The 13,540-nt window shown below is 37.0% G+C and overlaps 1 protein-coding gene across 7 annotated transcripts in view; it reads left to right on the forward strand.

Moving 5' to 3' along the window:
- Positions 1–12,729, forward strand: part of itgb4 (integrin, beta 4) — a 36,715-nt gene extending 23,986 nt beyond the window's left edge. For 3 of the 7 annotated variants that reach the window (XM_048209236.1, XM_048209235.1, XM_048209237.1), the window contains 13 exons: positions 68–205; positions 300–482; positions 606–740; positions 3,186–3,329; positions 3,672–3,833; positions 5,547–5,708; positions 5,975–6,082; positions 6,678–6,827; positions 8,886–9,074; positions 9,236–9,391; positions 9,497–9,658; positions 9,898–10,005; positions 11,630–12,729. In XM_048209236.1, coding sequence (XP_048065193.1) covers positions 68–205; positions 300–482; positions 606–740; positions 3,186–3,329; positions 3,672–3,833; positions 5,547–5,708; positions 5,975–6,082; positions 6,678–6,827; positions 8,886–9,074; positions 9,236–9,391; positions 9,497–9,658; positions 9,898–10,005; positions 11,630–11,769 — 1,937 coding nt within the window. In that variant the 3' untranslated portion in view covers positions 11,770–12,729. The remainder of the gene's footprint in view (positions 1–67; positions 206–299; positions 483–605; positions 741–3,185; positions 3,330–3,671; positions 3,834–5,546; positions 5,709–5,974; positions 6,083–6,677; positions 6,828–8,885; positions 9,075–9,235; positions 9,392–9,496; positions 9,659–9,897; positions 10,006–11,629) is intronic. The other 4 variants (XM_048209239.1, XM_048209240.1, XM_048209238.1 and 1 more) reach the window with 3 other exon arrangements.
- Positions 12,730–13,540: the final 811 nt, after the last annotated feature.

The raw sequence follows: 13,540 nt of genomic DNA on the forward strand, positions 1-13,540 counted from the left end.
CCCCGCTGTTGCTTTTTGAAGTTTCTGTCTCACAAACATGTGCATCTGCATTATTTTACCCCTCCAGTACCTGGTGAACCTGGTCGCTTGGCTTTCAATGTCATCAGCCCCACTGTCACTCAGGTCAGCTGGGCAGAGCCAGCAGAGACGAATGGTGTCATCACTTCCTATGAGGTCATCTACATACCCATTGACGAGGGCAAGAGTAAGAGTCCTAAAATACCCTTTATGGCATCTGTGTCAGTATTTTGACTTTTTATTTCTTTGATTGCAAACGTCCATATATTTTCTCTGTTCAGAGCCGACAGGAGCTTCTAAGAAGGTGATGATTGACAACCCTAAAAAGCGTATGCTGCTCATCGAGAACCTGCAGCCCTCTCAGACTTATTGTTACAAAGTGCGTGCTCGTAATAAGGTGGGCTGGGGCCCGTACAGAGAAGCCACAATCAACCTGGCAACACAGCCTACCAGACCCATGTCAAGTAAGCGTCTCACAAAAATGGGGTGGAATCAAACTTCAAGTTCAGACCAAGCAGTTGTTTTAATAAACCGTTTTACTGACTGTGGATTGATTCTGTTTGTTCTGGTTTACATTAATCCTACAGTCCCCATCATTCCCGACATTCCCATTGTGGATGCAGAAGCTGGTGATGAATATGACAGCTATCTGATGTACAGTAACGAAGTACTACGATCCCCAACAAGTAGCCAGAGGCCTAGCGTCACAGATCTGACCGAAGGTGGGTATCTTTTGTGATGTGGTGCACTATTGCAACACATTGGAATCATGTCAGTGTACACTATCCAAATGTTTGGGGTCAGTAAGGAAGAAATTAATACTTTTATTCAGCAACTATGCAATATATTGATAAAAATTGACAGTGAAGATAATTAAAATTAAATTTCTATTTCAAAATAATGCCGTTCTTTTGAACTTTCTATTCTTCGAAGAATCCTGAAAAATTAGTATCATGGTTAGAATCATCATTAGAATGATTTCTGAAGGATCATGTGACACTGAAGACTGGAGTAATGATGCTGACAATTCAGCTTTGCCATCACAGGAATAAATTACATTTTAAAATATATTAAAATAGAAAAACAGTTATTTTAAATTGTAATAATATTTCACAATATTATTGTTTTTACTGTATTTTTAATCAAATAAATGCAGGTGTGGTGAGCATTCTTTCAAAAGCATTAAAAAATCTTAATGACCCCAAACTTTGGAACGATAGTGTATTTGATGAACATCCCTTCTGAAAAGACCAGGATGTATTTCCATGACGTTCAAGGATGGTTTATACTGCTGGTTTTGTTCTGGTTTAGCTGGTGGACCAGTGTAGCCATGGTGTTCACTAGCAAAACTTGAGCTGGTGAAGGTGGTCAAGCAGCATGGGTAAGCTGGTTGGCCATGCAACTCTTGGTAAAGGGGACACCAGCACACTAGCATCCTAACACCGTGTCTACACCAGACGTGAGTGGCGTGCCGCGACAAAATGCATATAGAATCCATTATAATTAGTGATGCTGTCTACACTGGATGGGACGCAACGCAACGCGACAAATTTGCGACAGTAAACTACTTCCCCGTTCTATTTCTGGCGTACCTCAAGCACTCACGCTACTTCTGACACAAAGAACAAATGGATTTGCAATGGTTGCTTTGGCATGTCCAGTGTAGACAGCCTCGAGCTGTTGCGGTGTAGAAACGGTGTAACAATGCTAGCCTTTTCATCAGGGATAGCAGGAAACTAAAACAAGACTTTGCAGACAAATTTTTCAAAACATGTCAATGCTTGTCTGTGTTGCATGCCTGAACATGGTGGAATTGTTTCAAGCATTCAAAAGCTTTTTTGCGCTACGTTGACCTGTAGAAACTACTGGTCAATAGCAGTCAGACATGGTCATGGTTTGCCTTCATCTTTGGCGTAACAGGATGATGTCCTTACATCATTCGTATGCAACTCCTGTTGAAATCGAAAGGCTCTTTCTAGTCCCCTGTGCACTGAAGACACCACAAGCACTTGCCTTTGCCGTGGAACAATGTCTTTTTCTTTTCTTTCGGCTTTGTAGAACTGGGTGACTGGGCTATTTATGGAAGTTTAACTCATTGTTTGTTCAGCCTTAAGGGAATGTTGCAGCTGTAATGTTTGGGCTCCTTCGGCTGTCATTTGGCAAGAATGATCAGACTATTTAATTGGCCTTGCTAGTTAAAGTAAACATCGCTAGCATCATGGATGGGCTCAGAAGACATCAGCTTCCCCTCTTTTCTTCTTTTCTTCTTTGCCTAACTCTAGTTATTAAAGGAACAGTTCACCCAAATATGAAAATTCTTTCATCATTTACTCTCCCTAAGGTTATTGCAAACGTATGACTTTCTCAATTCCAGGGAGCACAGAATAAGAGGCTGATCTTTTCCGTAAAATGACAGTGTATGAGGATGGACGCTACAAATATGACATAAAAACTACCATAATTATAGTCCATATAGAGTTTTGAAGCCAAATGATAGTTTTGTGCAAGAAGCAGACCAAAATATAAGCTGATATTCACTGAACATCTTCCAATCCACCAAAACTCTTAAATCTCATTCACACTTATTCAGACTTTCAGAATGTTCTGATTCTTCAGTGAATAATAACTTATATTTCAGTCTGTTCCTCACATTAGCTATCATGTGGCTTCAGAAGGCTTGAAATATACAATGTAATATACATTTATCAAATAAAAATAGACGTGTAATTAACTGTGGCGACCAGGGCGGGCGAGAGTTAATGAGCTCCACCTGGGAGGCACACCGGCCTTGAGTCCTTCACTGTCGTCGCTCCTCCTTTTATGCTTCCGGAGCTCCTCCGTGAGAGACTCAAGGCCGGTGCGCCTCCCAGGTGGAGCTCATTAACTCTCGCGCTGTTCCCTCACGGCTCTCGCCCGCCCTGGTCGCCCACATTAACATTTCACAAAAAAATTGTTCTACTACTTTTATCCTAGTTTTAATCGCCACATTCACTTTTGTTATATGGAAAAGTGCAGACGTTTTTGTGTTCAGGAAAGTCATACAGGTTTAGAACGAAATTAGGCTGAGTAAATAATGACTGAATTCTCATTTTTGGGTGAATTAAATTGAGCACGGACAGCCCACACATCCTCTGTGCCTTGCTTGCTTCCCCACATGATTATGGAAGGCTCACGCTGGAAGCATGTCCAGCTAGTCGGTTCGGACCTGGATCTCCGTAAAGTGTCCTGGAAACTGCCTGCTGACATCATCCCCTGCCGCCTGAGCCCAGACACAGATGCCAGCGATAGTCATGCACAGACCCTGCCACAAGGTGAAGACCTGTCCCTGGCAGTTAGCATGCCAGCTACACCCAGCGTCAACAGACAGCTGTGCTATCAAAGTTGCTAACTGGCATCAAGAATCTCAGAGTGCTAATTGGCATCATTTCTCTTACTTAATATAGATTTCTAATTCCATTGCTACAATAAAAATATTGTTTCTTCTTCTGATCTGAGAGGCTTTCTGCAGTTTGGGTCTGTTGAGGGGATTCTCTCCTCTAGGCCGCAGTTCAAAGCGCTAGTCTGGAGCGCTAAATTCAACTGTGAATTGTAAGGCGCTAATGTTGCTATGCTAATTCATAAAATCGTTGTCTCGTTCTCATATGTCCTTACAGATCAATTTGTAAATGGAAAGTGGGACCAGAATTTCCTGTTCCCAGGAGGAAGCAGCTCCCTCTCCCGCAACGTCAGCTCCTCCTCATCCACGTACAGCCATTCCACCCCACGCACCGCTGCGACCAATCACAGCAGCACCACAACGTACATTTCCGGCAAAGGTATCAGAGTATTAGATGCTCAAAGATATAGTTAATAGGCAAAACCATTATATATATATATATATATATCAATTTTTTTTTTACTTGTCATTTTTGAGGTTTTGGGCTATTTTGCTTCCAGAACATGTCTTCTTTCCAAAAAAAACACCTCAAGCTTACATCAGCATCAACATCATACTTTACGGTTTTATTCCTACATGTATCTATATTCTGAAGGTTTTTACCGGGGGGTTTGTTATTATATCATTCGCCTGATTAATCCTCTGGTACTCTTGCCGTGGCGGTCAAAAATTACTTCTTTTTTTATTCCCCAGTGAAATTAATGTACTATATTTAATATAGTACTAATATATGCTATATTTAATATTTTGTATTTTTAGGGGATTTTATGGCACTAAATTATATTTATGCAGTAGCTATAATCCATTTTACTTTTATAATCCATTTTACTTTTTGAGCATAGAAATTTTCACCTTAAACTGTCCTAAATCATGAATGCTTTGGAGCAAAGAATTAAGTTGGGGACACTTGGCAGATTATTGCTGAAGTGAAAAAAGTGTATAAAAGTGAATTTAAAAAAGCTATAGAATTTAAGTTTATTCTTATGAAAAATGCACAAAACTACCATTTTCAATTTTTATATGAATTATATATTTTCTAAAACACGTTTTACTCCAAAACTGTGATAAAATCAAAGCCATACATTTAAACAAGTTGTGTTCCAAATTTGAGATTGATGATCTCAAAAAATGAGCTATCAGTAAGATTTTGTTTGGGTGCAGTACCAAACGTTTCCACTAGAGATAATTTGTTTTTCATTCATTTCTAATGCGGTCATTTTCAATGGCTCCAGGAATGTGGTTGGGAACCACTGAGTTAAAGTGTGACTATTTTTTTCAGGACCATTTAACCTTTTCAAATCATGTCCATGGATTGCTTTTGTGTGTGTTCACATAGCAAGTGCCAAATCCTTTACCAAGTTTTGTAAAAGTAAAAAAAAAAAATCTTTGCTCAAAAATGACTGAAAAGCACCAGAGGGTTAAGCATAACGTTTCAGAAAATTTGCAATATAAAACAATTGTCCTGAATGCACTGTAATTACTCAATTGGGGAAAGTTTGGTGATATCTGTTAGTTATATATATATATATTTTTTTATCCCATATTCACCTGTGGTGTCTTGCCTTAAAAATGAAAACGCAGTCAGTATTTAGTTATCCTCATGTTGTTCCAAATTTTTATAACCTTCTTTCTTCTTTTTTTCAAATACACTATAAAAGTACCATGAAAGTGAAAGTAGTCTAAACAATTCTGAAATGCTGTGATAGCTTTGTGTGAGGAAAAGGCTGATATTTAAGTTGAATCTTTACTTTTAAGTGAATTTGAATGTCAATTTCAGTCTGTTACTCGCACAAATCACGTGGAACACTTTTATGGCACTTTTTTGCCCTTCATTTTGTATTTTCTTACTGTCTTCCTTCATTATGGTAAAGAGCAGCATTGAATATCCTTCAAAACATCTATTTTTGTATAGAAAGTCAAATTGGTTTGGAATGAGGGTGTGTAAATGATGACAGAATATTCATTTAAGTGTGTGTGAATCATTCTTTGATTCAATTCATATGCTTCTCTTAAACAAAACTGTTAGTTTTAAACGGTCAATAAATTGCCTTTGTAGCTCATTTATCAACCATTGTTGTCTTGTCTCAATCAGGGGGCTCAACTACACATAGATATGATGTTAGAGACGGCGGGCTTCTCACAGAGGAAGTGACCCTGAGGAAGCGATCTGAGAACAGGCATTACACTGAAGGTGATGGTGTGAGGGATTCTATCGTCATGGGAAACCTGTCTGGAGGATTTTTGGACAACTTAGGTAAAGTGAGCTTGATAGATCTGCCTCCACATAGTGTCAAAGCCAATCATATTTGATATAATGCCTCGCAAGGTGCAGCTTTTGGCAAGAATCCTTGGCTGACTCTCGCTTCAACACTGCTCATCTTTTTCTCTTTCTTATGCCATTTGTCTGTTCTCTACACTTTTTTTCTCTCACTGTTTTCTCGTCATGCGACGGCTGCCTGCCAACCCTTTCCCGCCACACCCTGCCGTACCCCACCCTGCCGTGGCTTGGCTGTCTCTCAGGGGTCTCTAGCTTCAGCACAACTACCAGCTACAGCTTGAGCTCCAGAGCTCGTACTCAGTCTGAAGATATCAACGATGCACTGCAGAACCTGGATAGTGTTCTTCAGGGTGAGTCAACCCGGAAACAACCATCAGTGCGTCAGGGGACCTTGAAACCATAGCTTCTCAAGATACAAGCTTCATTTAATGTAATGTAGTTAAACCAAAGTCAAGCAAACCTTATATATATATATATATATAATGTAATTTATTTTTACAGTAAGAACAGTATTTATTCCTAAATGTATTACTAAATATGAATAACTGGTTCATTTACTTCAACTGTCTGAATGAACTGATTCGCTACAATCTAGCATTTTACAATCTAGCAATTATTTTCATAAATTGCATTGAGCATTTTTTTGATCATCTTAGTCATTGTGAGAAGTGGCTACATTATTTTGAATACAGCCAAACTACTGAAAAATGTAGTCAAGTTAGTAGCGTCTCTACTTCTCTTTAGTAACTCCCCAACACTGCAACCAATTAAACCCTGAGACACAACTCGCGTCTGAACAACATAGTCATTTGCTGACTGACACACCTCAGCCAATTCCCTGCTGTTTTCCCAATGCTGAACCAATAAAACAATTTGTGGCTGCAAAATTAAATATGTCTGTTCTGTGGTTTGACATTTTACCGTCTGCACTGCTTGTGCCCACAGATTCTCGCTTCAACCCTGGTGTTCCTGAGACTCCCAGCAGACTGGTGTTCTCTGCCCTGGGGCCCACAGCCCTGAAAGTGAGCTGGCAGGAGCCCAACTGTGAGACTGATGTACTGGGCTACTGCGTCCTTTACCAGCTAATCAATGGAGGTGATTCATCTCTTCTCATTCATAGTTGTCATATACTTCATTTTTTTATTTAATTCTCAATATTAATCAATTTACTTTCATATAATATTTCATATATAAATGCATGAGGATTCTGTCCTTTTTAGGGTCTCATCTTCCTGTTTTTGGTTCATTTACATGTCTTTGGTCCATGTTGCGTTCATATATCATTCGAACCGCACCAGAGTTCGTTTGGAAGCGGACCGAGACCTATCTTTTCAGCGGCCTCGGTCCGCTTGTTTGGTGCGCACCAGGGTTCGGGTGGCGGCGTTCACAAATGTTCAAATGAACCGCACTAACAGAGCAATCGAACCAAACATGACAAGTGTGAACACACCCTAAAATCTGTTTCTACTCCAATTCGATGTTAAAATATATTCTTTTACACAATGGCCATCATAACTTGTTTCCATGACAGATTTATTTAAACATGCATTAAACATATACATTAAATAATCAAGACAGGTTAAGTAAAATATAATGAATATATAGGCTAATATAGTGCATTTATGCATCAAAAGAGTTCATTTCTCTAGCGAACTAACAAGCTGTGTACACTGAATGGCATTTCTGAGGTAAATGCTACGTGATATATTGTTTACAAGCTATTTCAGTGATGTCTTTCTGCGGCTGAAACACTGATTGAGCGATTACATGAGATACATTTCAGTAAGCTGTACTGTATCTTTCAACATACCTTCAGATGTTCATTCATGTTTATTCTGTAACTATTAAAGAGGAGGAGATGATCACGTTCACTTGCGATCTGCGCTGCTGTTTGAACTGAGGCGCCTATATAGTAGCAATCTCACATCAAAGAGCGACAGCATTTATTGTTTGAATTTCGTGATAAAATGGACAGAATTTGAGGAATGAGACTTTTTTTTATCGAAAATTAACAAAACACAGAGTTTATTGCAATTAATGGTGGTTAAAAGTGGCTAATGGGCTAAAACTCTGTATTCGTCGGTATACATGTGTACAGAACCGAAAGATATATATATATATACAGTACAGTCCAAAAGTTTGGAACCACTAAGATTTTTAATGTTTTTAAAAGAAGTTTCGTCTGCTCACCAAGGCTACATTTATTTAATTAAAAATACAGTAAAAACAGTAATATTGTGAAATATTATTACAATTTAAAATAACTGTTTTCTATTTGAATATATTTCACAAAGTAATTTATTCCTGTGATGGCAAAGCTGAATTTTCAGCATCGTTACTCCAGTCTTCAGTGTCACATGATCCTTCAGAAATCATTCTAATATGCTGATCTGCTGCTCAAGAAACATTTAATGTGTACAATTGTACAAAATATTTGTGTACAATATTTTTTTTCAGGATTATTTGATGAATAGAAAGTTCAAAAGAACAGTGTTTATCTGAAATCTAATCTTTTGTAACATTATAAATGTCTTTACTGCCACTTTTGATTGATTTAATGCATCCTTGCTGAATAAAAGTATTCATTTCTTTAATTTCTTTTCAAAAAAATAAAAATAAAAATTCTTACTGACCCCAAACTTTTGAACGGTAGTGTATAATGTTACAGAAGCTTTGTATTTCAGATAAATGCTGTTCTTTTGAACTTTCTATTCATCAAGGAATCCTGAAAAAAAAAGTACACAACTGTTTTCAACATTGTTAATAATCATAAATGTTTATTGAGCAGCAAATCAGCATATTAGAATGATTTCTGAAGGATCATGTGACACTGAAGACTGGAGTAACGATGCTGAAAATTCAGCTTTGCATCACAGGAATAAATTACTTTGTCAAATATATTTAAATAGTACACAGTTATTTTAAATTGTAATAATATTTCACAATATTACTGTTTTTTACTGTATTTTTAATTAAATAAATGTAGCCTTGGTGAGCAGACGAAACTTCTTTTAAAAACATTAAAAATCTTAGTGGTTCCAAACTTTTGGACTGTACTGTATATATATATATACACACACACACATACTGTATATTGTACAATACACAGAAAATGTCTATTTATATTTCAATTTTTTTATGTTCATCTTATAGGTGAGGTAAAGCGTATCGAAGTGAACAATCCCGCTCAGAACTCTGTGGTGGTTCAGGATCTCCTGCCCAACCAATCCTACATCTTCAAAGTGAAGGCCCAGAGTCGGGAGGGCTGGGGTCCTGAGAGAGAGGGAGTCATTACCATTGAGTCTGCCGTCGACCCCAAAAGTCCACTGAGCCCAATGCCAGGTGAGTTGTTTAATTGTTGTTTTTTATGTTACCTATAGGGGGCAGAGTAGCTAATTAACAACTTTTGTGAAATCTTGATTAAATATTACCACATTATTGTGTGTATGCATCATTTAATTGTTCTTAAACATGTATTTATGCGTGTGTGTGCTGTCGTTCAGGGTCTCCGTTCACTCTCAGCACTCCCAGCGCTCCAGGACCTTTGATCTTCTCAGCTTTGAGTCCAGACACGCTGCAGCTGAGCTGGGAGAAACCCCGCAAACCCAACGGGGACATCCTGGGCTACGTGGTTACCTGCGAACAGCTGCACGGTGGAGGTCAGACAAAAAAAATATTTTTGAATGTAAATGTCGCAGCGGTCACAACTGCACTAATCAGAAACAAGCTTCCTTGTTAACACTCTATCTTTGGTGTCCGTGCAGGAGATCTTCGCTCCTTCCAGGTGAATAGCAACGCAGCGACTTCTTTGACTGTGTCTGACCTGAAAGAAAACATGCCGTACAAATTCAAAGTTCAAGCCCAAACCACGCAAGGCTTTGGACCGGAGCGAGAGGGCATCATCACCATCGAATCCCAAGATGGAGGTATGCGGGAGATTATAACAGTGTCACAGAGAGAGTGACATGAATTTCACTGTTAAATGTTAAAAAGTGTAAAATCATAGCCTGCTTTTTATGGTTCAATCAAATCACGATGGATAAAATCTTCAAGTCTTGCCCTATATTATATTCTGATGAATATTCTGTTTTATTTGGAAATACATCACATCTTGGAGGAAAATGAATGGTTGAAACTTCTTTCCTTCTTTTCTCCTCCTCCTCAGGCTCCATGTCACAGTACAGCAGTCAGTCAGTCACAAAGAGAGAGGTGTTTAACCTACCAACAGAGATTTCTTCACACACCATGTTCTCAGAACCCTTCGTGTCTTCAGGTACTAACACACACTCACGGCCGTTTCTAGCCATTTTGACACCCTAACTGAAATCCCTATTGGCTCCCCTACTCCCAAACAATTTAAGATTACATACAAAATAACATAAAAATGATCATTTAAACACTTGCATCTTAAATAGCAACATGTGTATACATATTGATACATTTCCAAATTACATTTGTATATATTTGTTAATACGGATTAATCATTTTTGTCAACATTTAGATGTTTTAAGTGTCAGTTTTTGTATTATTATTACAGTCAAACCTTTAAAACCTTTTGTTACCCCAAAATACATATAAAAGCTTGATCTGTCACATGAAAGTAATCAGAATAAATACTGATTCAGCATGGACAGGGATGAGGCTAAATCCAGCTACTTATTCCTTTGTTACTCTGAATTGAATTAATCGATTCAGCATTTCCATGCCGTCTGTAAAGATGTGTTAAATTCAACAAAGCAGTTTAATAAAGGATGTATTGATCTTGTGAATTAGCATGTTTTACTATACCAATATTTTTAATTGGCTGTTAAAGTTTTATATGGGACAATACACACTGATCCTTTAACAATGCATTGGAGCAAACACACACCTTTTGGAAGTGCACAAGCTTTATAGAGACAAAATATAACTGCACACTCACTTCAGCATTTTATAAAAAAAAAAATAAGTACAATACACACTGAGCCATATTATGATATCTGCCCATTTTACGGCGTGATTTCTCGGCTGCCACAAATAGGTAGCAAGTCGTATTTTTTTATATTTAATATCATTTATTAAATACACATTTCCATAGATGGTATTTCAAACATTGCTTATTAATATCATCTTTTGTTTCTAGAAATACCATATGTTGTGTGTATGATAACATGTTTGAGTAGTTCATAAAACAACAACAACAACAAAAAAACGTATACAAAGTGTTTTCTTTTTTAAAATAATTCTATGATTTTTACTTAACCCTCTGGTGCTGTTCAGTCATTTTTGCTAAATTTTACATGATATATATATATGTATATATAATATATATATATATATATATATATAGTACTCCATTGGAATGGTACGAATCTTGGTAAAGGTGACGGCAAAATGCTGCACTGGACACTAATGGGAAGCTAATTTCATCTAGTGGAAATGTTTGGTACTGCACCCAAACAAATTCTTACTGAAAGCTCATTTTTTGAGAGATCAACCTCAAATTTGGAACACAACTTGACTAAAATCATGGCTTTGATTTTTCGCAGTTTTAAAATAAAACATGTTTTGGAAAATATATATTTCATATACAATTTTAAAATAGTATTTTTGTGCATTTTGTAAAGTTGGAAATTTCATTTTCAGGTCTATGCTCAAAAAGTGAATAAATGGATTATAAATACTGCATGAATATAATTTGGTACCATAAAATCCCCTAAAAATACAAAATATTAAATGGAAAAACATTATTGAACTAAAATATAGTACGTTCATTTCATTGAAATAATAAACAGAAAATCTGTCGTTTTTGACCACCACACAAGCAGCACCAGAGTGTTAAATTCTAGATACAAGACTACTTTATAAACATCTTTCCCTCATTCTATCTGTCTAATGTTTGTGTTGTTTTTTTCTAGATGGTATGATGATGATGTCGAGCAGGCAGGTCACAGAGTCGGGAGGCACGGTCACACGGCAGGTGGAGATGGTGCAGAGGGGAGTCGTGTCCAGCAGCACCGTCACAAAGAGGCTGGAGAGGCAGTACTTTGAGGCCTAATAGAACTTCCTTTTACCTTCAGCAGAATGTATATATACGCTCAAGCGAAACTAAATTAACTAGAGAAGGTCACCGACCAATGTGCACAACATATGTTTTTTATGTGAGGAGGGGAACAGCTGAGCTCTTGGATTCCTTGGATTATTGCTCATAAAGACCAAAGTCTTCAAGCCTTGATATTTTGTTGAATGTAAAGACTTAAAACCTTTTAGTGTTATCGCTTCCAAACAGGTATTTGGTAAAACTTTTGGCACCAAACCATGTTTCCCAAAGTGTTTGTGAGAAATGTGTTTGATGTATGCGCCATGGGATACAGTTAGAGATCTTCTGTTGCTTATTTGAGCTTGATTGTGTTCATTTTGACAAGGTTTGTGTTTAGCAGATTTCATATCATGATGTTGCTTTCAAGTTTCAAGTTGTATCAAATTTTTCAAGCATATATGTTTTCTAAATGTATTTTTCACATCAAATATGCCATGTCTTTTGATTTAGAGTCTACACTTTAACTCATTAGTATTTTTCCTCCTAAATCAAATTGTACTTGTTAAGGGTTGCATAAAATGTTGCAACACAAGCGCAAGCATATGGACTCGATTCTTAGGATTGTAAATATGTTACTGAGGTTTGTTTTTTATTGCCTGGTTGCAAGATGTGCTGTTGCAACTTCAGGCCTGCGGCTGTATTTTAGATGACATATAAAGTCTGCCAGGTTACTACACTACTGGCAATTTGGAAAAGATTACCAACCTCACACCTATGTACACTTAAATTACATTTTTACTGCCTTTAATAATCTGTATGGTACTTTTGACTTAGGGGAAAAAAATATTTTTTTAGATTTTTATACTAAAATTGCATTTTACCATCGTATTCAAGCCGTAGTATGTAGTATGCAAAACTTCTCACTGCATATCAGTTCACCGCACTTAATGAAACAATAAATCATTCTACCACAGTCGACTCCTTGTGTTCGCTTTGTTTATTAGAAACAGATTTGGGTGCAATCAACTGTTTTAGCACACTGTAGACCTACTGAAATGCTTTATGTTGATTAAAGGAGTATGTACTGACAGTGCCCTCTATATGCTTTCTTATGTTACTGAAAAACACAAACATAGAGTACAATGTGATTCCATCCAATATTTGTTAAAACTAGATTTGCATTTCCCTAAGGAGCAGTACATTGTGGGCAGCAAAAGAATAGTTTTTAGGCATTGGATTTAGCTAATTATAACAATTTTCTGTTAGCTGTATACATAAAAACAATGTAAAATTTAAATGGACATATTATATGGGTAAACAAATGCAAGAAAGAAAAAAACAATCACAATTCAGTATTACAGTGTTACAATGACAATCGCTGTCGGTCACATTTGTGAGTAGATTAGAATAGACTTTACTTTTGTGGTACTTTTCCCAACTGGGCTGGGTTTGTTCGTTTTGTTTGTTTGTTTGTTTTTTAATAACAAAAATCAAAAGATCTATTTTTGGCAAATATAAAGGCCCTTTCACAACAAAAGTGAAATGAACAAGCCTCAGGCTGAAGGAAATGCAAATTCATGCCTGTACAGTAGAGGAGGCAACTCAAACATTTCAGAGAAGAAAGTTCCACACTCTTTCTTCAGCAATAATAAAAAAAAAAAAAAAACAGAACAAAACACAAATGTGCAGCAAAGACATTGGTTAATAAAGTAAGATTAAATACATAAAGTCATTTTTGTAGGTTTGCATAATATTCTGAGTTTGCGTTTCTTTGTTTTTATTAATTTTG

Source organism: Megalobrama amblycephala, linkage group LG12, assembly GCF_018812025.1.
Source record: "Megalobrama amblycephala isolate DHTTF-2021 linkage group LG12, ASM1881202v1, whole genome shotgun sequence".
Lineage (NCBI taxonomy): Eukaryota > Metazoa > Chordata > Actinopteri > Cypriniformes > Xenocyprididae > Megalobrama > Megalobrama amblycephala.